The 22391-nt window shown below is 46.8% G+C and overlaps 1 protein-coding gene across 14 annotated transcripts in view; it reads right to left on the bottom strand.

Annotated features, from left to right (window-relative positions):
• MADD (MAP kinase activating death domain) overlaps nucleotides 1-22391 on the bottom strand; it is a 639440-nt gene that overhangs the window by 419198 nt on the left and 197851 nt on the right. For all 14 annotated transcript variants that reach the window (XM_069221634.1, XM_069221639.1, XM_069221632.1 and 11 more), the window contains 2 exons: nucleotides 13344-13447; nucleotides 727-920 (listed from right to left, as the gene is read on the bottom strand). In XM_069221634.1, the coding sequence (XP_069077735.1) occupies nucleotides 727-920; nucleotides 13344-13447 (298 nt within the window). The remainder of the gene's footprint in view (nucleotides 1-726; nucleotides 921-13343; nucleotides 13448-22391) is intronic.

Consider the following 22391-nt stretch of genomic DNA (forward strand, 5'->3'; position numbering starts at 1 on the left):
AATTACTTCGATGGTACCGGAGACCTCTAGAAAGCTCTTTAATCCATGTGGACTACAGCAGTCCTTGCTCAGACAGTTCATGTAGACTGTGGGATCTCCATTTCCATTCACAACAAATCTGAATCTTATGGGGACCTTATAACTAACTCCCTCATGTTCCTCCTGCTTCTTTGTGCCATCACAGCTCACGGCTGCCCTTAGATTCACGTAGTTGGTGTAGTGGGTGAGTGGGGCCCTCTTCATCTTTGAGTCCTTTGTTTATTCCCCGATTTCTTCACCATTCCCAAGAACAATTGACTTCTGCCCCAGCCAAGCAAATGCTTGGCACAGTGCAGGACGCAGTTTGCATACTTCCTTCTTCCCTTGAGAAATTCATTTAGCCTACACCCCCATCATCCCATGTTCATACACTCTTTCCAGCACCCTCTGAAGTGCCTCGAGCCCTACAAGAGACTGCGTTGATAATCTTAGACTCACTTGGTTGGTGCAATGGTTTTAGCCTTTAGGATCTGCCTAATCTTCCAATCCTTCATTGCCTGCCTGCCCATCCATCCAGCCATCCAGCCAGCCGCCCACACACCCACCCGTAGACCCACCCACCCGTCCACCCATTCACCGTAGACCCGTCCGTCCGTCCGTCCATCCATTCATCCATCCATCCATCCATCCATCCATCCATCCATCCATCCATCCATCCAGCACCCTAGCAGCATTCTCCAGACTCACATGGTTGGCACCGTGGATCACTGTACTCGGGCTGCTGCTGGCTGTTGTGCTGGAGCTGGACCTGGGCTGGTTGTTATCCTGAGAGTTCTCACTGTCTGGTGCTGTGTCGTCCAGATCTGCTGCATATTCCTGGAAGTCATCGAACTCTACCTCGCTGGCATCCCCCAGCGCGGCATGAGTTAGAGGGTCGACATCTGAGCAGAACACAAGGCACACATTACACTATTAACCCAGGCCCATTGCACTGAAATTCTGCATCAATCCCTAAAACTGGTAACAGGTATGGAAAATCACACATGCCAGCAGAAGTATGGTGTCAAGAAAACAGCTCCAAAGGGCACTGCAGGTACCAGGCTCTCGTGAGCTATGCAGTTAACGAGGAAAGAAGTACGTTACCACAGGAGTCCGTAAATTAAAAGGACATCGGTTCAGTTATCATAGAGCTCTGCTCATAAATGAGACATCAGTCAGTTATCAAAAAGCTATGTGCACAACATGGACAGTCAGTCAGTTACTGAAGAGCTGTGCACACAAAAGACAATCTATTATCAAAGGCCATGCCCATGAAAGTTAGCAAAGCCGAAAAGGATACCATTAAGGATCCACCGATAACAAGCCAGGCTCTTCCTGTTACCAGTCGTCAGATTTGCACATCCATTTTGAATTTCGCACATCACATCCCACCAATTTAGTTTTCAGCCATCACACCTCACTGCTCTAGGCATTACTAGGTATCACACTCAACGGATTTGGAAGTTCTTAGCATTCACACCCCATGGATCCCATGGATGCAGGAGTTCTCTGCCATCATTTCCCATGGACCAAAGAGTTCAGCCATTACACCCCATGGATAGACAATGTTACTTACCCTTAGGCATCAGTTAATGGCATGTAGTGCTTCAGATTCACATGCTGTGCATAACTTCTGCCATCCAGTGTTCAGCTTGGTAGTGTGCAAGTTGTTTTTCTTCAAAAAAGTCTTTTTGAGTCACAAGATATCGTGATTCCAGCCATTACTGGTAATGTGCACGGACATCAGCTCCACTGTTCTATTGTTTTTTCCGCACACAGTGTGAGAACATAGATGGAGAATAGAGATACAGAAAAATGATCATGTGCAAGAAAGATCATCGATAAGGTTTAAGACAAAAAGTATGCAACACCAAAAGGCATCCTGGGAGCAGGGTGGGCGCATCTGAATGCACAGCACTACATGTTACGAGACTTGCAGGTGTAGTAACATTTTCCATCCGTAAAATGTAGCTGTACATACACATTCTGTGCAAAGTCTCTCAGACGTCCTCCCTGAAGCAGTGGCAAGTGTGAGGATGTTGCAGAAACTTGCACAGGTGTGAGAAGGACAGCCCGACCAATGCTGGTTTGTTGGTGAGCTAAAACATCCAAATAATGCTTTCTGAATATGTGGGGAGGAGACCGTGTATCTTTTTTGCAGATGTCATGTATAAGAGGATTACCCGTGAAAGCCACTGAAGCTCTTTTTAAGTTTTTAAGTGGGTTGAGTGGGGTTTTGGAGGGACCTGCAAAGGGCGTTTGGCTTTACCCTAGCAGTTCTGTATACATTTGACTAGGCAGCGTGTAGTATCCGCTTTGGGAACTGCACTCCCCTTATTCGGCTTGGAGAAGGAGACAAACAGTGACTGTGTTTTGCGGCAGAACTTCATTCTGCACATGTAATACATGAGCGCTCTTATGCCATCTTGTGTGTGGAGACCTAGTTCTGCTAGCGATTCAGGATGTGGGAAGAACACTGGGAGTTCAACAGCCTGATTGAGGTGAAAGTTAGAGACCACCTTGGCTAGGAATTTAGGGTTTGTTCTGAGAATAACCCTATCACGGTGTACTTGGAAGAAGGGTCCTTCCATGGTGAATGCTTGTATTTCACTATCACAGCGTAGGGAAGTAATGGCTACTAGGAAAGCTACTTTCCAGGCAAAGTACTGCAGAGGACAAGAATAAGTGGTTTAAAAGGAGGGCCCATTAGGCCAATGAGAACAATATTAAGGTTCCTCACAGGAGCAGCTAGGACCCGTGGTGCGATTACTCTTTTGAGCTCTTCCATGAAGGATGTGATAACAGGCGGCCTGGAAAGTGAAATGTGCTGTTTTATTTTGGGAAGCAGCAACAGCAGCTACAGGAAGCAAATAGACACGTAAGCAAGGTGTGTCTGGTAACAAACAATGTCTAGGACTGTTAGTTTCAGAGGCTCAATGTTTTAGGGAAACAGAAATATACAAACTCAATCCATCTGGCTGCATTACACGCTCTGGCAGCAGGCCTGTGGGCCTCTTTAAGGATAGTCAAGCATTCTGCAGGCAGATTAAGGTATCCAAATTCTAGGACGTCAGGAGCCAAACTGCAAGATTAAGCTGTTTGCGGTTGGAATGTCTGAGAAGATCCGATCTGTTGAGCAGCTTTTTGTGGGGTACTAGAAATAGAGAGAAAGAGAAAGAGAAAGAGAGAGAGAAAGAGAGAGCGAGGAGAAAGAGGAGAAAGAAAGAAGAGAAAGAAGAGAGATAGAGAGATAGAGAAAAGAGAGAAAGAAAAGAGAGAAAGAAAAGAGAAAGAAAAGAGAGAAAGAAAAGAGAGAAAGAAAAGAGATCGAGATGTGTGGTGAATGAGGGCTGTATGGCCCAGGTTGGGGCTAGCAGAATGAGGGTGAGTGATGTTTGTTGATGTCTCCAAACTAAGAACGGAATAAGTGGGAAAGAGGAATAGCGTAGGCAAATACTGATCAGTCCATCCATAGTGCATTGCCCTTGATCTGTGGGTGTGGAAAACTGGGGGCAAAGACTGGGCATTTTGCGTTTTCAGCAGTGGTGAACAGGCCTATAGAGGGGGGGGGGGCAATGGCGGAAGTACAGGAGAAGGACATAGGGGTGGAGTTCCCACTTGTGGACTTTTTAATTCATCCTGCTGAGCAGGTCTGCAAAGTCAATGTCCCCCTGGTATGTGTTGTATGAGGGGCTGGTCCCTGTGATGAATCACCCACCACCATACGCCCTGGGCTAGGCCCAACAACTGAAGGGAGTGTGTGCTGCCTGTCTCTGCAGGTAAAACATGCCAGCTGTGTTATCCGTCTGGACGAGAACTACTTTGTGTAGAATGAGGGGCAGGAAGACCGAGGGCACGCTGTATCGCCCACAACTCCAGATGACTGATGTAGAGATCCCATAAGATTGGGTGTTCACGCTCCTTGTACGGTCTGGTGTAGTAAGTGTGCTCCCCAAACAGTCAGGGGGGCATCTGTGATGATCGTCACTTGCGTAACTGGATCCAAGACAGGCCGTCCCTGCAGACAATGAGTACAGCCCAAATCAACAATAGACTCCCCGCTCTGGCCCTCCACTCCCGAGCACTGGACTGCTAGGTACTCTTGTGACAGACATGTGTGACCTGGCGTGTCGCACCATGGCCATAGAAGAGGTCATCAAGCCTAGACGGTGCATGACCGTTACTGGTGATATGGCTGAAAAAGAGGTATCATCGCCTGGAACCCTTGCACCCTAGCTGGGCTGGGGAATGCCTTTCCTACTCTGGAATCTAGTATGGCCCCTAGGAAGGGCTGTACCTGAAGGGGCTGGAGAAGGGGTTTGTTTTCACTGAAGGTGAAGCCCAGGCCGTGCATGAGCTGTATGGTGACTCGGGTGTGCTAGGAATTGCTGTTGTGTGAAGCTTTTCATCAGCCTGTCGTCCAGGTAAGGGAAGACATGGACGGCACTCCTCATGGAGTGGACGGCTACCACTGCAACACACTTTGTAAACACCTTGGGAGCTGTGGTTACTCCTAAGGGTAGCATTTTGAATTGATAATACTGGCTACTTACCACAAACCAGAGGAACCTTCGATGTGCAGGGGGGATGGGTATGTGAAAGTAGGCATCCTTTAGGTCGAGAGCAGTTTTGAAATCGTTTTGCTGTACCAGTGGAATGACATCTTGGAGTATCATAATTTGAAAATGCTTTGATAGGATGTTCTTGTTGAGTGGCCTGAGGTTGATGATGGGTCTTAAGGGCCTATTACTTTTGGGGATCAGGGAGCACAAGAAGTACATCCCTCTGCCACAGTGGTAGGGTCACACAGGTTCGATTGCCTCCTCTTGGAGCAGGCACTGATGTTCCAGGGCGAGCTGGTGTGTGAAGGGAGGGATATTTGGTGGGGTTTGTGTGAGTTCTAGACTATATGCCTCTGGTATTATATCTAGAGCCCACTGATCCAAGGTGATCTCTGCCCAGTGGGACAGAAGCCTCTGAAAACTTCCCCCATCAGGTGTTAGATGGAAAAGGGAAGTTTAAGGGAGTCACTGCTTAGTAGGTGCAGTCCCTTTGGGGGCTGTGCCCTTTCCATTTACTCTATGATTGTTGCCTCTATGCGCTCCCTTACTTTAAACCTGGGTGAGTGGTTGCTGTTTCTCCTGTCTGGGGTAGGATGTTGAGCCGCTGGGGAGGTAGAATCGGCCCGCCACCATAAGGTGTGGACCAGAGGAAGGTGCATGCAGCTGGTGCCTATAGGCACCTATGGCCTTAGCCTTCCCTCTGGGGGCCTTCCTCATCACACCCTGTGGACATGGAGGTAGGTGTTCTCACCCACACACCACATACCACATACCACATGGGCCCAGCCATAACACCCTAAGTCCCAGGGACATGGATGCAGGTGTTCTTAGCCATCACATCCAATGTTTCACAGGTCTCAATCACTGCTTCACTGCAGCTAGGATTGCAATGCCTCTTTCCTTGCCAGCTAGCAGGCCAGTGTCTGCCACGAGCTACTGAAGGTTTCTTTTTCTACCTGTTTACAGTGTGGGCTGGGCACTACCTAGCGGTACCACATTCCACAGTCAGTTTGGCACTGTGGGCCGGATTACAACTTTGGAGGAGGTGTTAATCCATCCCAAAAGTGACAGTAAAGTGACGGATATACCACCAGCCGTATTACGAGTTCCATAGGATACAATGGACTCGTAATACGGCTGGTGGTATATCCGTCACTTTACGGATTAACACCTCCTCCAAAGTTGTAATCAGGCCCAGTATGTTTTAGTCTGCTTGTACTAATAGCTGAGCATGTATTTCTCTCAGTTTCTAGTTTCATATTTAGTTTCAAATTCCACATTACACTGCAGCACCACTGTACACTTTAAGTGTAATTTCCTGCTGCTTTTGAGTAATACATCAGAGCCTTATTATTTCCTCTTGAGACACACTTTCTCGATCACATTTTGTGTTGATGTAGAATGCCACTGCAGATACTGCACATAACCTGCCTTGCCATTTTCACTGTGGATGGTAGCAGTGGTCTCTAAGATCGGCTGCTATTACTTGAGAACTTAGAAAGCTTCATCCTTTTCAGAATGTCACTTTGGATTTCAAAGCACGAGACAGGACAATTCATTATTCATAAACAGTGAACACAATGGTAAAATTACTCCTTCCTCCCACAATGAGGTGGGGAAACCTCATGAAATGTAATCCACAGAAATAAAACATGGCAGCAAATACCCAAATGTATATTTGCAGAGACCAATACAAGCTTTGGAGTAAGCGTTCAAATGATCGTGTTTAGCAAACATTCTGAAGGACCACATTCTGCCTCTCTCAAGAAGACATCTCGCGGAATAGTGAAAAGAAAGAAGAGTGCCCAAGCAATCTTTCTCATCCTGCATCTTTTCCACCACCGTGTGGTTGCTTCTGCCCTTGAGTAGCTCATCACCCTACTTCAGAAGTTTATCTGTCTGCTCGATTCCCTTCAAGCTGACTGGTGTATGCACAAGTCTGCTTTTTCCCTGGTACGAGAATGAGGCGTTCTGTCAAGAGTGATGCTGTGATAAGCTACCAATCAAAATCGCTGTTAAAGCAGATCTACCAGGGGATGATGTGAGCGGACAACCTGCTCTCTGGTCACGGCAGATCTACGAGGAGATGGCGCGAGTTTATGACCTGTTCTACTGTCACAGCAGATCTATGAGGAGATGACGCGAGTTTCCGACCTGCTCTAATGTCACGGCAGATCTATGAGGAGATGACGCGAGTTTCTGACCTGTTCTACTGTCACGGCAGATCTACGAGGAGATGATGCGAGTTTCCGACCAGCTCTACTGTCATGGCAGATGTATGAGAAGATGACGCGAGTTTCCAACCTGCTCTACTGTCACGGCAGATCTACGAGGAGATGACGCGAGTTTCTGACCTGCTCTACTGTCACAGCAGATCTATGAGGAGATGACACGAGTGTCCGACCTGCTCTACTGTCACGGCAGATCTATGAGGAGATGACGAGAGCTTCCGACCTGCTCTAAAGTCACAGCAGATATACGAGGGGATGACGCGAGTTTCCGACCTGCTCTAAAGTCACGGCACATCTATGAGGACATGACGCGAGTTTCCAACCTGCTCTACTGTCACGGCAGATGTATGAGGAGATGACGCGAGTTTCCAACCTGCTCTACTGTCACGGCAGATCTATGAGGAGATGATGCGAGTTTCTGACCTGTTCTACTGTCACGGCAGATCTATGAGGACATGACGCGAGTTTCCAACCTGCTCTACTGTCCGGGCAGATCTACGAGGAGATGATGCGAGTTTCTGACCTGTTCTACTGTCACGGCAGATCTATGAGGACATGACGCGAGTTTCCAACCTGCTCTACTGTCCGGGCAGATCTACGAGGAGATGATGCGAGTTTCTGACCTGTTCTACTGTCACGGCAGATCTATGAGGACATGACGCGAGTTTCCAACCTGCTCTACTGTCCGGGCAGATCTACGAGGAGATGATGCGAGTTTCTGACCTGTTCTACTGTCACGGCAGATCTATGAGGACATGACGCGAGATTCCAACCTGCTCTAAAGTCACGGCACATCTATGAGGACATGACGCGAGTTTCCAACCTGCTCTACTGTCCGGGCAGATCTACGAGGAGATGATGCGAGTTTCTGACCTGCTCTACTGTCACGGCAGATCTATGAGGAGATGATGCGAGTTTCCGACCTGCTCTACTGTCACGGCAGATCTATGAGGAGATGACGAGAGCTTCCGACCTGCTCTAAAGTCACAGCAGATATACGAGGGGATGATGCGAGTTTCCAACCTGCTCTACTGTCACGGCAGATCTACGAGGAGATGACGCGAGTTTCTGACCTGCTCTACTGTCACAGCAGATCTATGAGGAGATGACACGAGTGTCCGACCTGCTCTACTGTCACGGCAGATCTATGAGGAGATGACGAGAGCTTCCGACCTGCTGTAAAGTCACAGCAGATATACGAGGGGATGACGCGAGTTTCCGACGTGCTCTAAAGTCACGGCACATCTATGAGGACATGACGCGAGTTTCCAACCTGCTCTACTGTCCGGGCAGATCTACGAGGAGATGATGCGAGTTTCTGACCTGTTCTACTGTCACGGCAGATCTATGAGGAGATGATGCGAGTTTCCGACCTGCTCTACTGTCACGGCAGATCTATGAGGAGATGACGAGAGCTTCCGACCTGCTCTAAAGTCACAGCAGATATACGAGGGGATGACGCGAGTTTCCGACCTGCTCTAAAGTCACGGCACATCTATGAGGACATGACGCGAGTTTCCAACCTGCTCTACTGTCACGGCAGATCTATGAGGAGATGACGCGAGTTTCCGACCTGCTCTAATGTCACGGCAGATCTATGAGGAGATGACGCGAGTTTCTGACCTGTTCTACTGTCACGGCAGATCTACGAGGAGATGATGCGAGTTTCCGACCAGCTCTACTGTCATGGCAGATGTATGAGAAGATGACGCGAGTTTCCAACCTGCTCTACTGTCACGGCAGATCTACGAGGAGATGACGCGAGTTTCTGACCTGCTCTACTGTCACAGCAGATCTATGAGGAGATGACACGAGTGTCCGACCTGCTCTACTGTCACGGCAGATCTATGAGGAGATGACGAGAGCTTCCGACCTGCTCTAAAGTCACAGCAGATATACGAGGGGATGACGCGAGTTTCCGACCTGCTCTAAAGTCACGGCACATCTATGAGGACATGACGCGAGTTTCCAACCTGCTCTACTGTCCGGGCAGATCTACGAGGAGATGATGCGAGTTTCTGACCTGTTCTACTGTCACGGCAGATCTAGGAGGAGATGATGCGAGTTTCCGACCTGCTCTACTGTCACGGCAGATCTATGAGGAGATGACGAGAGCTTCCGACCTGCTCTAAAGTCACAGCAGATATACGAGGGGATGACGCGAGTTTCCGACCTGCTCTAAAGTCACAGCACATCTATGAGGACATGACGCGAGTTTCCAACCTGCTCTACTGTCACGGCAGATCTACGAGGAGATGATGCGAGTTTCCGACCTGCTCTACTGTCACGGCAGATCTACGAGGAGATGATGCGAGTTTCCGACCTGCTCTACTGTCACGGCAGATCTAGTACAACATTCAGTAGTGTGAGTGATAGAGGAACCAAACAGTGTTCATTAAAGACTACTGTTCTTTAGCCAAAAATCCCAGCTGGATCCCTGAAGTGCCTCCGTCATTTCATCAGACTAAAAGCTTCATTACCAACATTCTTTTTGCACCATGCCACTGGAGCACAAAAACACTCCCTAGACATTCGGAGATACCTAAAACTGTTTATAAATTAAAAACAACACTAGGGACCTCTGTTAATTACACTCACTTTAAACAAAGCTAAACCTTTATCCAATTCTAAGCAATCCTTAGTTAGGTGGATTGCTTACAGTATCACATTAGGTCGTACTAAGATGAATACGAGAACTGAAGGGACTGCTAGAAGCCCATTCCTACAGAGGTATGGCTGTTACCACTGCTCTAGTTGCTGGATTCTCTCAAAGAAATCTGCAAGGCAGTGCCAGGGAGAATGATGCAGACCTTCACAAACAGTCAGTCGGACCAGAAAGGAGTCACCATTGGGACGGGCAGTGCTCCAGAACCTTTTCTCTTGCCACAAAGGGAATTATTCAAGCATGCCAATCAATGTAAGATACCAAAAGTACAAACTGTAGTTACTGGTAAGATACTTTTTTTTCATATTTCAACACTACCTCAGTGGCAGACTGACCCACACTGACTGAAGTCTTGAACGCAGCCTCTTTTAAAAAATGCACTAACGGCAAAAGATTAACTTTAAGGGCGCATTCACGCTATCAAGATGACGGTTCTGCCAGGATTCTGGTACCTATTTTAGGGACTCCCTATCTGGACAGAGGGTAGTTTCTTCACCACACTGCAAACCCTCCTGATTCAATTCATTTGGCAAAATGGAAGAGCCTGACTCCCATACAAGGTGCTCAGACTTCCTAGATCAGCAGGTGGATTTGCCCTCCCTGACTTTTCTCTGTACTACAAGGCAGCACAAATACGGGTGATTACGGCGTGGTCCCTTTCTGAATCAGACAAAGACTGGCTTCATATGAACCGCTCTGTCACGGACTGCTATATCTGGGACCCGATCTGGAAACCCAAAACCAATAGACCTATTAATTCATATTTGAGCACTCCCACAAAAATGACCCTTGACATCTGGGACAGTGTCAATAAATTAGGAACCTGGGTCCATTTCAACCTAGACTTCCCAGGGGCCACTTGAGAGGTGGAGATCAGGAGGGTGTCTTATGATATCTGATTTGTTTCATAGGGGGTTGGGGGGTGGAGGGGGAGCATACTTACTTTTGGAAATTGTCAAAGGCACTTTGGGTTGCCTCCATCGGAGTGATATTACATACAGTTACGTCACTGGGTTCTCCAATCTGAGAATAATGAGGCAGCTACGAGGGATCTTTAAGCTATTGAAAGGTTTGTGAGAAACCAGGCAGACTCGAAAGGGGCAATTTCCCACCTTTATAAACTCTTACTGGAGGCAGTCCCTCACAATCCACCCCATGATATAGATTTCTGGTACGACCAACTGGACAAGCCAATTACAGAAGACCAATGAAGTCAACTGAGGCAAGACATTCCGCAGTATAACGATTCCACGGGTCTGAGGGAAGCCCATTATAACCGTATATGACTGAAACTTATCCCCACAAAACTCAAGAAAATCTTCCCTAACACCTCCGAGATCTGTTGGAGGGGATGTGGACTACTGGGCGATTTCTGGCATATTTGGTGGGATTGCCCAGTGATCCGTCCATATTGGTCAGTAATCTTAGCCCAAATCAAAGAGATACTAGGATATCCCATACGGACTTCCCCAGGATTTGCTATCCTGGGATAAAGAGATTCTCTCAGACATCAAACATCGAGTTACAAAGCGATCCTTTGGTTGTGCCTGGGAGCTGTTAAAATGGCCTTGGTGGCAGCCTTGAAAAATCTGAGGGCCCATTCAATGACTCAAATGGCACCTAGACTGTGGCAGGCACTAACAATGGATATCTTTAGAGACAGTTTTCAAAACTTTGAGTATATATAGGGCCCCTTGATGTCATTCTTATCTAGTGGTCTTCCCCCAACAGCCTGACCTACGCAGTCATGAGCACTCCAGCTTTTCCAGATGACTCCTCGCAAACGATAGGACTTTGAACCCCAAGGGTAAGAGGGCAGTTAATTCAATGAGGGCTCAATCGTATGTTGAGTTAAGGCTATCAATTGATAATCACTCATGGCGAAAGTTGTAATTTTTTTTCTCCCTTTTTTGCATGTACTGTTCACTTGATTGCTGACACAGATTGTGTTCGAAATTGTGAGTTCCATTGGCCATGAACCATTTTTTGCAGATGCCATGTATAGAAAGTGTGCCATTTGCTATTGCGCTATCTGAGGGCTTGAGGATTCCCTTATACAAACATGAGGTACAAAATCCCTCAGTGGAAGTCTCACAAAGGGGGAAGTGGATCTCAATTTCGCCTCCGGATTGGACAGACTTAAGGTCATAAAACGAGGTTGCCAGTCTGTATTATTCTGCTGTTGGACATGGTAGGTCCCTCCCCCTCCCCCCCAACCAAAGAACATGGATGTCCTTCTTAGCCTTCATGGAACACACCCTCATGATGGCGTAAGTATCCATTAATCCAAAGACTGTAGAGATATCTGTACAGCAAGGACCCATGCAGCATTCATCATCAATTTGCCAAGAATGTGGTCCACGTGGTGTCATGGATCACCGGGACTCAAACGTGGCTACTGTTACTGCCTGTAATGGAACTTCAGGTGCTTTCGGACTGCACTCCTGTCCTAATGTAACTTAGACAGTCTTATGTTGTTGCATATCCAGCCTCCTCTGATATTCTGACCTTGTGCGACATCCTAGTCTGTCCCTACACTCTGGAATCGTGGGACGTAGAGGTTCACCCCATGGACTTAAAGAGGCCAAGGGTGTCACGCAAAGTGGATTTCACAGGGGTTTGCCTCGGCCTTCAATTTACATTGTGTCCTCTTCTTGACATTAAATGCCTCTCAATATTAGGTCTCACCACCAAGGGCCTCTTTCCATTCCGAGGGTTGGAAAGAAGTAGGAAACCAATAGAGACTTCTGAGTGAGTTCTCAAGGAGAGGAGAGGCTGGAAAGACTAAGGGCCTGATTGAGAGTTTGGTGAACAAGTAGTCCATCACAAACATGACTGATATCCCGTCCGCCGTATTACGATCCAGTTATATCCTAAGGGAATCGTAATCCAGCGGACAGAATATCTATCACATTTGCAATGGAGTCACCTGTCCATCAAACCTTAAATCAGGCCCTCGAGTGGTATAGTGCATGGTTGCTTTGCTGCACCGACCAGCAGCCTCTGAAAGGACTTGGATCACAACAGTATGAGAACACCGGTTGGTAAATGAATTAAGTGATAAATTAAAATAATTCCAATTTATCTCAGTTGTACAAAGCATTCAAATGTAAATTCAACCAGTAGACAAAATCACCATGAAAACATTGCAAAACAATGAAAAAGTAAGAGAATTAGGTAAGGAAGACAGAAAATAGGATACAAGAAAACAGGGTAAAAGTATTCTGTGGCTAAGAAAAAAAAAAGATCGAAACACACTTATTTTAAAACCTCACCTAACAAAGACTGACCATAACATATTTTTAATGAACACTCACAGTTTGCAGTAAAGATCTTGTCAGTTCCGCATGCATGTTTGTGCCTGTCTTGGGACACTATGGTGCAAACTAATTCTGTCAGTCGACAGGTGCTTGAGGCTGCATTTGTGCCAGTCAGACACCAGACGTCATGGACTGCCCCATCAGCTTACACTTTGGGATCCTGACTCTCACCAATTTCGCTCTCTAAGAGAATTGGTGGGTTTTTTCCAGTCTCCAAACTGCATACCTTCACGGATAAGCACCTATCTGATCATCACAAGTCAGCGTGTCTCAAACATCACACAGCCCCTAACATTCAAGTCTCTAAGTGTGTTCAGCGTTTACACACAATAGGTCTAAAAGCTTGTAGTGTTCAAAGTCCAGCAGAATTCTGGGAATCCATTTACATGTTCATTTCCTAGGAGTTGCAGCCATGGAAACTCTTTATAGCTCTGCGAGCTCACACGCACACCTACAAGAGAGCAGGGCAGTCACCGCCACATGCATCTTGCATCCTCAAAAGTCACTGGTAAGGTCTATACTTTACAGAATAGAGCAGTTTACTCACTGGGCGTATCTCCATTGATGTCACATTTCATCATTTCACTGACGAAGTCCCCAAGCGAGGAGTAGGACGAGCTGGAATCATCATAATCCACACTGTCGCTGCCGCTGTAGGGAGCAAAAATGGGAGAAGCACTGAGCTACCAATCACAAGCAAGGTCACAAAGATATGTTGAGCTACCAATCGGGAGTAGGGAGGAAGTTAGGTGAACTGCTAGTCCGAAGTGATACACACAGACAGCAGAGGCTGGATGAGATGAATTACGCATCATCGCCACTGCGGGATTAAGCGGAGAAGGGGGCGTGCTGCGGAGTGTGATGCTGTGACAAGCTCCCATTCAGCAGCAGCAAAGGCTTGATGAGGTGAGCTACCAAGCAGGGATTTAACCGATGTCCTACGAGAGAGTGAAGATTAAACATGCTTCAGCATTCCGCATGATTGGTAATATGCCCAAAAGACAGCCAGGCAGTCCTAAGTGGAGAGCATTAGTACAGTCAAGGTGAGAGGAGATAAAAGATTGGACCGTGGTCTTTTATGAAGGCACAGGTAGACAGGGGAGGGTATTACGAACAGCTCAAAGGAGCACAAAACACCTAGAACATACAGATGTGATGTGTGCTGAGAAAAACAGGCCTGAATCAACAAACACACCCAGATTTTGTGCACAGCGCGTCGAAGAGGGAAGAGCTCCAAGGTCTTTAGGCCACATTTTGAGCACCAGATGGAAGAAACAGTATAATTTTAATTTTCTCTGAGCTAAGCTTCAAGACGCTGACTGCACAAAAGCCAAGAAGCGACCCAGCACTGCATTCAGGTTGAGAGAAATGATAATCTGAGTGTTATCAATAGCAGCTCGAATAATATTGTTCAGTTTTTGCAGTGATGTATATAATAAAGAATGCAGGGCTCAAGGGTGACTCCTGTGCAACACCCCAGGGGAAAGTCTCAGATTGAAAAGGGACTAGTGAAACAAAGTTTGATCTATTGTGAAGCAAAGAATCTATCCAAGAGCAGGACCCAAAGGTAAAATGTTACTTACCCTGTAGACATCTGTATATGGCAGGTAGTGCTGTAGATTCACATGTGGTGCATACTCCTTCCATCTAGCATTGGGCCCAGATGTGAGCAAGTTTTCTATTTGAAGAGGTCTTTCAAGTCACAAGGTACAGTGACGCCTCCTCCTGGTGATAAGGCACATGGGCATCGACCCCATTGGGAGTGTGACACGAAGTGATAGGCTAGAGCTCCAGTGCAGTGGTGAACCATGGCTGGAGATGGTGATAAGAGTTGTCCATGCAGGAAAAGGGGATACTCTGAGATACTGCTACAGCCACAGCCTCCGGGGAGGAAGGTGAGTGCATGTGAATCTACAGCACTACATGCGGGGATGTATGTTGTCTGTTTTGTAAATACGCCGCTATGGCTGTGAGGTAAAATCGAAATTAGCTTTTTCTAGATGAAGCAAGTAGCAGACAATGTCTTGGACAGTAGCTTTAATGGGATTAAAGTGTTTGGGTTGACACTAGCAAACAAAGCGTTTCCACTTTGCAGCATAACGTGCTCTAGTAGTGGGTTTATGAGCTTCTCTGAGAATGCCTATTCATTCTGCAGGCAAATCCAAGTAACCAGACTCTATGATCTCAGGAGCCATAACGCAAGGTTGAGAGAATGGGGGTTGGGGTGTCTGACCAGACTTTGGTTTTGAGTGAGCAGGTCTGGCTTCTCATGGGGGACTATTGAGAGGTCCAGTAGTGTGGTGAATCAGGGCTGCCATGCCCATGTGGGAGCTAGAAGGATCATGTTGAGAGATGTCAGCCTTATCCGTTAAACCAGAAATGAAATGAGGAGAGGAAGAAAATATCCCTGACCAAGTCATCCATAAAGCATTGCCACAAGTTTGACTTTGCCAAGGCTTGTTGGTGGAATTCCTGGACCGACACCCGCCTCCAATCGTCACTCCAGCATGGGACATCATCTGCATCCATCAGGAACTCTTCGCCGGCTCCTGCGCTGCAGTGCTGACCTGTTCTTCATCACCCTCGACCAACTCTTGCATCCACAGCTGGGTGGGTAGTAGCTCCTACTCCTCCTGGACTCCACTGTGACTCTTGGACTTGGTCCCCTCTCTCCACAGGTCTTCTTCTTCAGGAATCCAATGCTGGTTCCTTGCAGTCTTGTCTGGGTGTATTTTCTTCTTTTTCTTCGTTTTGGGTGGTTTGGGGAAAAGCCAGTTATTTGCTCCTGCTTTCCTAATCGCTGGTTGGTACTGTGTTACTTACCTTTGTGGTTTTCTTGTACCCCCAGCTCCCCTCTACACATTCCACTTACCTAGGTGGGGGCCCTGTGTTCGCATTCCATTTTTTTAGTAAATGGTTTGGGCTCCCCCTAGGGTCACTATAGGTATCCACATTTGCACTGTTTTCTAACCTTTTCTATGTCTATTACTGTTTATTAGTGTATATAATTAGGGTACTACTTAACTCCTTTTGGAGGGTTGCCCTTCTAGTACCTTGTGGTATTGTGTTCCAAAAATAAAGTACCTTTATTTTTGTAACACTGAGTGTTTTCTTTCATGTGTGTAAGTGCTGTGTGACAACAGTGGTTTTGCATGAGCTTTGCATGTCTCCTAGATAAGCCTTGGCTGCTCATCCACAGCTACCTCTAGAGAGCCTGGCTTCTAGATACTGCCTACACTTCACTAAAAGGGGATACCTGGACCTGGTATAAGGTTTAAGTACCACAGGTACCCACCACACACCAGGCCAGCTTCCTACAGTATTCATATTCATATATTATTCTTAACAATTATAAAACTCTCCGCTTAAGTATTATTATTATTAAGACTCTCCCTTTAATATTTACTCATCCGGAAGAACTTCCACTCATCACCTTATTAATGTTTGATCAGGAGAAAGAGCCCTGAGACTTCGCAGTTCAAGGTGAATGTGGAATTAATAAGAAAATTGCTTCAGCAAGACATGCATAACTGCGTATGCGAGACCCTTGTTCAGGTCATGGCCAAAAAAAATATTAGTTAGTTCAGATATTGAACTAGATTGCAGGTCCATCTCAGGAGGAGACTCCGAGTACGGAAATAAAGGAGGTAACAGAAGGAGAACATAAATACATATTGAGAGAGGGCCTATATCCCCTAAAAATGTGGGAGGTCCTAGCACCTCAAAAAAATAAAAAATAAAAAAGGGAGGTCCAATCACCTCGAAAAGATTGGGAGGTCTAAGTACCTTGAAATGAATGGGTGTCCTATGCGACAGAAATATGAAAGGTGTGTGATGTGACACGTCAGATTCAGGTGCCCACAGCGGCATTCAAGGGATGTACTTGGGAGAGGACGCGCAATGGAGCGAAGATTCCCTGACGAATACATATTAGACCTTACCCCAAGGGGACTTCGAATATTATCTCCTCAAACGAGGATGAATCTCTCCAAGGGAGTAGTAAGGACCCATTGGGGCAAGAAATGTTCTCCCCACACAACATCAGACACCCCCAGAAGTGTTGAATGGTGGCTACATGACCATCTGGGCAAATTCTCTCAAACAATGGATTAGGAACCCACTTAACAAAGAGGCAAGTAATATTCTAAAGACTGAATTTCCAAGGCCTGCAATTCATGAGGTGTGCCCAGCCCCTAACCTAGACCCGGAGTTCATCATCTTCCTCTTTAAGCTAGGTAGTGATCCAAGAAAGGGGCTCGAGTGATCCCTTAAGGTTTGCCAGGAACACCTCCTTGATGTTTTGGTACCCCTAGCAAGGATCATTGACATGGTTGAACAGGCTCATGTTAATGAACTCCCTTTAGATATTAACCTCCTCAGAGGTTGGAGTCACAGCTTTAGTCCTCCTTGGGACTGCCAATGCTGGCCTGAATGCTAAAAAGGCATAGAGAGGTTTTCATGAGAATTAATCCCAAACTTGGTGATCTGGGTAAGAGAGAACCTTCTGAAAATCCCTCTTTGGAGAGACACGATTAAAACAATGGGCAAGTATGTAGCTACCTTTACTGTCTTCGTCAAAGCCCAAGCGAACATGCGCAGGGTCCTCAGCCCGGGTAGTTTGGGTTGGGCCAGCAGAAGGGGACTTTCTGCTGACTGAGGCTCCCAGAGGTCCCACTTCATAAACTTTAGCAGGGGATCCAAGACCTTCTTTCCTGAAGGAGGACGTCTGCATCGTGCCAGAGGGAATCATTTGCATGGACAAGGCTCAACCGATTTCCAGGGTGGGGACAGTGAGTTCACGGAATTCTTTCCTGGGAAGAGTAGGAGGTCGCCTCAGGCCATGAACCACGCATGGGAGGCTATACCACAAGACTCTAGGTATTAGAGACCGACCAGGGTTTCAAGGCAGATTTCCTGACGGAACCCTTTCAAGAAGCTTCCAAGAGAATTAGCTTCATCCACCGATCAGCAAAGAGTGGTGGAAGAAGAGGTACAAAGTGTGTTGCCAAAAGGCGCTGTTACAGAGGTTCCTTTAATCCACGTTTCGTAAGCGCACTTTTCTTGGTGGAAATGAAAGACAAGGGGTGGAGCCCATAATAAGCTTACGAGATCTGAACAGGTTCCTTGTATACAGACATTTCAAGATGGAGGGTATCCATCTCTTAAGGGATATGTTACTAGAGGAGGATTGGTTTGTAAAATTGGACCTGAAAGATGCTTACTTTACCATCCCAATGGCCAGGGAGTGTCAATGTTACCTTCAATTTTCCTGGTAGGGCCATTGATCAATTCCACGCACTCCCCTTTGGTCTCATGTTGGCCCTGTGGTGTTTTACAAAAAAGTGACGAGAGCTGTAGCTTCCTACCTCAGAGATCGGGGTATACACAAGTCTACTTGGATGACATCATAATCATGTCTCAATGCCAAAGACAAATTTTGAAGGATTTGGACAAGGTTATGTCCCTTCTAGATAGTTTAGGCATCATAGTAAATGGGGAAAAAAAATCAATTCTTACACCCCCCTCCCGGTCTCTGGAATTCTTGGGCTTCACAATAGATACTGTGAATTTGGTTCTTCGTTCGCCTGTAAAGATCAACATATTCAAAAGGAGATTAAGGTATGTGCTGAAGCAAGAGTCTGTATCTGAGGGAATTAGCCAGACACCTGGGTCTTCGGTCTGTCTTCTTCCACGCAGACGATCTTTACATTATCAGGCACTGCAGAGAATAAATGTGAGGGCCCTTTGGGCAAGTTTGTGGTATGGAGACAATGTAACTCGAGATCAGAAAGGCAAGCTAGAGCTAAAATGGTGGCTGGAGAATCTTAACGCTTGGAATGCAAGAGGGATCTTTGGATGCTCCCCAGAATTCATTACAGAGTCAGACGCAAGCCTTTAAGACACTGGGGAATTGTGGTCGCACACAGAGAAATCGCATCACAAACTATTCCGAGTTGACTGCAGGTCTCTATGCTCTTATGAGTTGCAAACATGGTTTACAAGGCAGAGCAGTTTTGTTTAAGATGGACATGTTTCTGCAGTAGCATATATAAATTGTTTAGGAGGGACGAGATCTTCAGACCTGTCAGTCTTAGCCAAGAACATTTGGCTGTGTTGCTTGGAACATCGCATCACCTTGAAGGCAGAGTACTTGCCTGGGAAGGCACATTAATCATCAGACTGATATTCAAAGATTCCAAAGGATTTTAGCAACTGGAAGCTGGACAAAGCCTTTTTGAGCAAACGGTCAGTTTTGGGGCCAACTAGATTTAGAGCTCGTTGAGATCAGGCTGACATTTCAACCCAGGAGGTACTACAGTTGGGTGCCAGACCCGGGTGCTCTTGCGGTGAAGGCATTTCTTCAGACTAGGAAGGGGTCCGACGCTTAACCGTTCCCGCCATTCGCAATGATCCAGAGAGTCCTGCAGAAGGTGAGACAAGATGAATGTTCCATCACTCATAACTTCCTTTTGGGTGTCACAGGCATGGTTTCCAATTACCTTGGATTCAGCTTGCAACATTTAGTTTTTCCTTCCTGTCGGAGAGGATCTTTTGAGAGGATCACATTTCCAGGCGTAGACAGAGAGGAGCAAGGAGCATCCTCTGGTTCTGTCAGGGACTTTGAGCCTTCTTGCCTGGAAAAAAATCAGAAGTACTAAAAAGAAGTCAGGTCTTTCAGGAAGAGCTGAGGAACTCTGAGGAGCCCTGGGCTCCAGAACACGTTACAGGTATAAAACAATATGGAAGACATGGGTACATTCAATCCTGTGGAGGCTCCTATAGCTGAGGTGGTGAATTTTCAGTAGAACATTTTGAAAGAGGCCTTTGCAACAGGACGTTAAATTGTTACAGGTCTGCAGCTTGTGCAGGATACAATCTAGTCAACGGCAGTAGCATGGGAAAGAATGCAATGGTCTGTAGAGTACTTGAGAGTATAAGCTTGAGGAGACCCCCTTTAAGCTAGGTATGAGACCCTCTGGGATGTACATTTTTAAGTATGTTTTCCTCTTGGCCCGGTAATAGCTATTTGTGTTTAATCTCCCGTCATCGAGTCTCAGATGTTCAGGCTTTGGAGGTAAGTAACAAAGTTTACTATGTCTTAGGAGTAACTTTCAAGATTCTTAAAATAACTAAAATAATGTCAGACTCCATATTTTACCCGAAATGTGATTCTTGCTCAAAATTGTGGATGTAAACTACATTAAGGAATATGAATCCAGGATGAGTTTCATCCTGATCAACCTTTGATTTCCTTTGTGAAACTATTTCATGCAGTTACAAGTGCAACAGCAGCAAGATGGGTGAAATGTATTTTGCAATTAGCTGGTGTTGATTTACAGACGTTTCAAGATCATTCTACGAGGGGCGCTATGGCTAGCCAGTCCTTCTGGAAGGAAGATTGGAGGATATCCTGAAGGCCGCTGAGTGGTCTAATTCTTCTACATTTGCAAAGCATTCCTGTCTGTCGGATGTGGTGCTAGAGGGCTACCAATATGCACAATGGTAGTATCCGGTCTTGTAATGCAGTTCTCCAAAACGGCAAGAGACTCTGAATTGGTGCTGGTGAAGAACGTTTTCTAGGAGGAGGAGGAGGAAAAGGCTTGTGAATAGTGGTGGTAACCGTGTCCTCAACCTTCTTTGGAGGTGGTAAAGTATCCAGAGCCTCCTGAAAGGACAGTTTCATCTTGAAGAATGGGAGGTTAAACCAGTAATGCACCCTGTACACTCCTGGATGTGGAGATGCCACTGACAACCATCCATGGTCTACAAAATTGATTAAATGGAAAATGGTGTGGCCGAAGACCGACTACAGTCTTTCAGCTCTGAAGATGTGGAAACTCTGGTTTTCGACACCAAAGTATTAGATCGGTGTCCTTTTGTCTGAGCCAAAGCAGAGGTGGAGCTTGTTTGGCTCGGTGCTTAAGTGGTTTGTGCCAAAGGTCAGATGGAAGTAGTGACATTATTTCGGACTGAAGATGCTGAGGTCGATGCTGAAGATGATGGCCTTGGCAGTTTTCGGTGCTGAGTCGAAGGGCGGGACATCCGAGCCGGTTTTACAGAACCAGCAGTGGCGGTCCGGCAACCTCATTGGAAGTCTTAGAGGAGGGCAGGAGGAACCATGGTACTCATGGGTTGTGCCGATGTCACCTCATGGCTTTCGATGTCCGACTGAACGTCAGAGTCCTGGATGGAAAAGGTCTCCTGCTGTTCCGGTACCTCTGGGTGTGCTCCTCCCCATAGATGCCTGGAGTGTCTTCCGGAGCGTTGTGCAGCATCGCGAGTTAATGAGCTCTTCGGTCCCAAGTGGTCATTTTTGATTTGAAAGATCTGCAGGTGTCACAGTTGGCTTCTTGATGGTAGGTTACACACAAGATGTTGTTTGGTGTGCAGGAATTGTGTGGCACCGAGAAGAGAATCGAAACTGCACCCATCCCATCAGGGCAGCTTAGTGGTCAGTGCCATAGGCTGAGGTTTCCCGAACGGGCGAGGGCGCCCCCGATGGGCGTGCAGCGAGTTCTCGGACAGACAGAGTGAGACAAGCGCAGGAATGTACGAAACTGGGATCAAAAAGAATACCGTAGATGGAGCAAAAGACAGAAAGAAGGGTTTTGAAACCAGAGTCAGGGGAAGAAGGAGCGGAGAAAAACAATATAAGCAAGTCGATGCCCAGGCACAGTATCGCCGAGGAGGAGTCCCTCGATCCTGTGACTCGAAAATGCTTCTTCGAAGAAAAACAACTTGCAACACTCTGAACCAAACACTAGACAGCAGGACTATGCAGAGCATGTGTACCTATAGCCACACATGCCTTCAAACATACAGTTAAACTGGTTAAAAAAATAACAATAAAAAAAAAAAAATCATGAAGATGGGATGAAGGAAAGGGGTAGAGTGGGAGTCATGGATTGCAAATTACCTATATTTCAATCAATCAAGAATTTGTGAAGCGCACTACTCATCTCTGAGGATCTCAAGGCGCTGACGGGTGGAGGGGATGATGGGGGTGTGCTGCTACTGCTGGAACAGCCAGGTCTTGAGAAGTTTCCTGAAGGTAAGGAGGTCTTTGGTCTGGCGCTGGTGGGTGGAAAGTGTGCGCCACATTTTGGCGGCGAGGTGCAAGAATAATCTACCGCCGGTTGTAGTTCTATGGACGCGTGGGACAGTTGCAAGGGCGAGGTCGGCGGAGATGCCGGGTCGGGGTGTAGAAGTAGAGCCGTCTGTTGAGGTATTCTGGTCCGGTATTGTGCAGTGCTTTGTGAGCGTGGGTGAGGAGTTTGAAGGTGATTCTCTTGTTGACTGGGAGCCAGTGCAGGTTTCTCAGGTGGTCTGTGGTGTGGCAGTGGATGTCCAGGATGAGGCGTGAGGAGGCGTTATGGATGCGTTGTAGCCTCTTCTGGAGTTTGCCTGTGGTTCCTGTGTAGAGGGCATTGCCGTAGTCCAGTTTGATGCTTACGAGGGCTTGGGTGACTGTTCTTCTAGTTTCGGTGGGTATTCATTTGTAGATCTTTCGGAGCATGCGGAGGGTGTTGAAGTAGGAGGAGGCGATGGTGTTGACTTGCTGGATCATGGATAATGAGGAGTCCAAAATTAATTC

Source organism: Pleurodeles waltl, chromosome 3_1 (genome assembly GCF_031143425.1).
Source record: "Pleurodeles waltl isolate 20211129_DDA chromosome 3_1, aPleWal1.hap1.20221129, whole genome shotgun sequence".
Lineage (NCBI taxonomy): Eukaryota > Metazoa > Chordata > Amphibia > Caudata > Salamandridae > Pleurodeles > Pleurodeles waltl.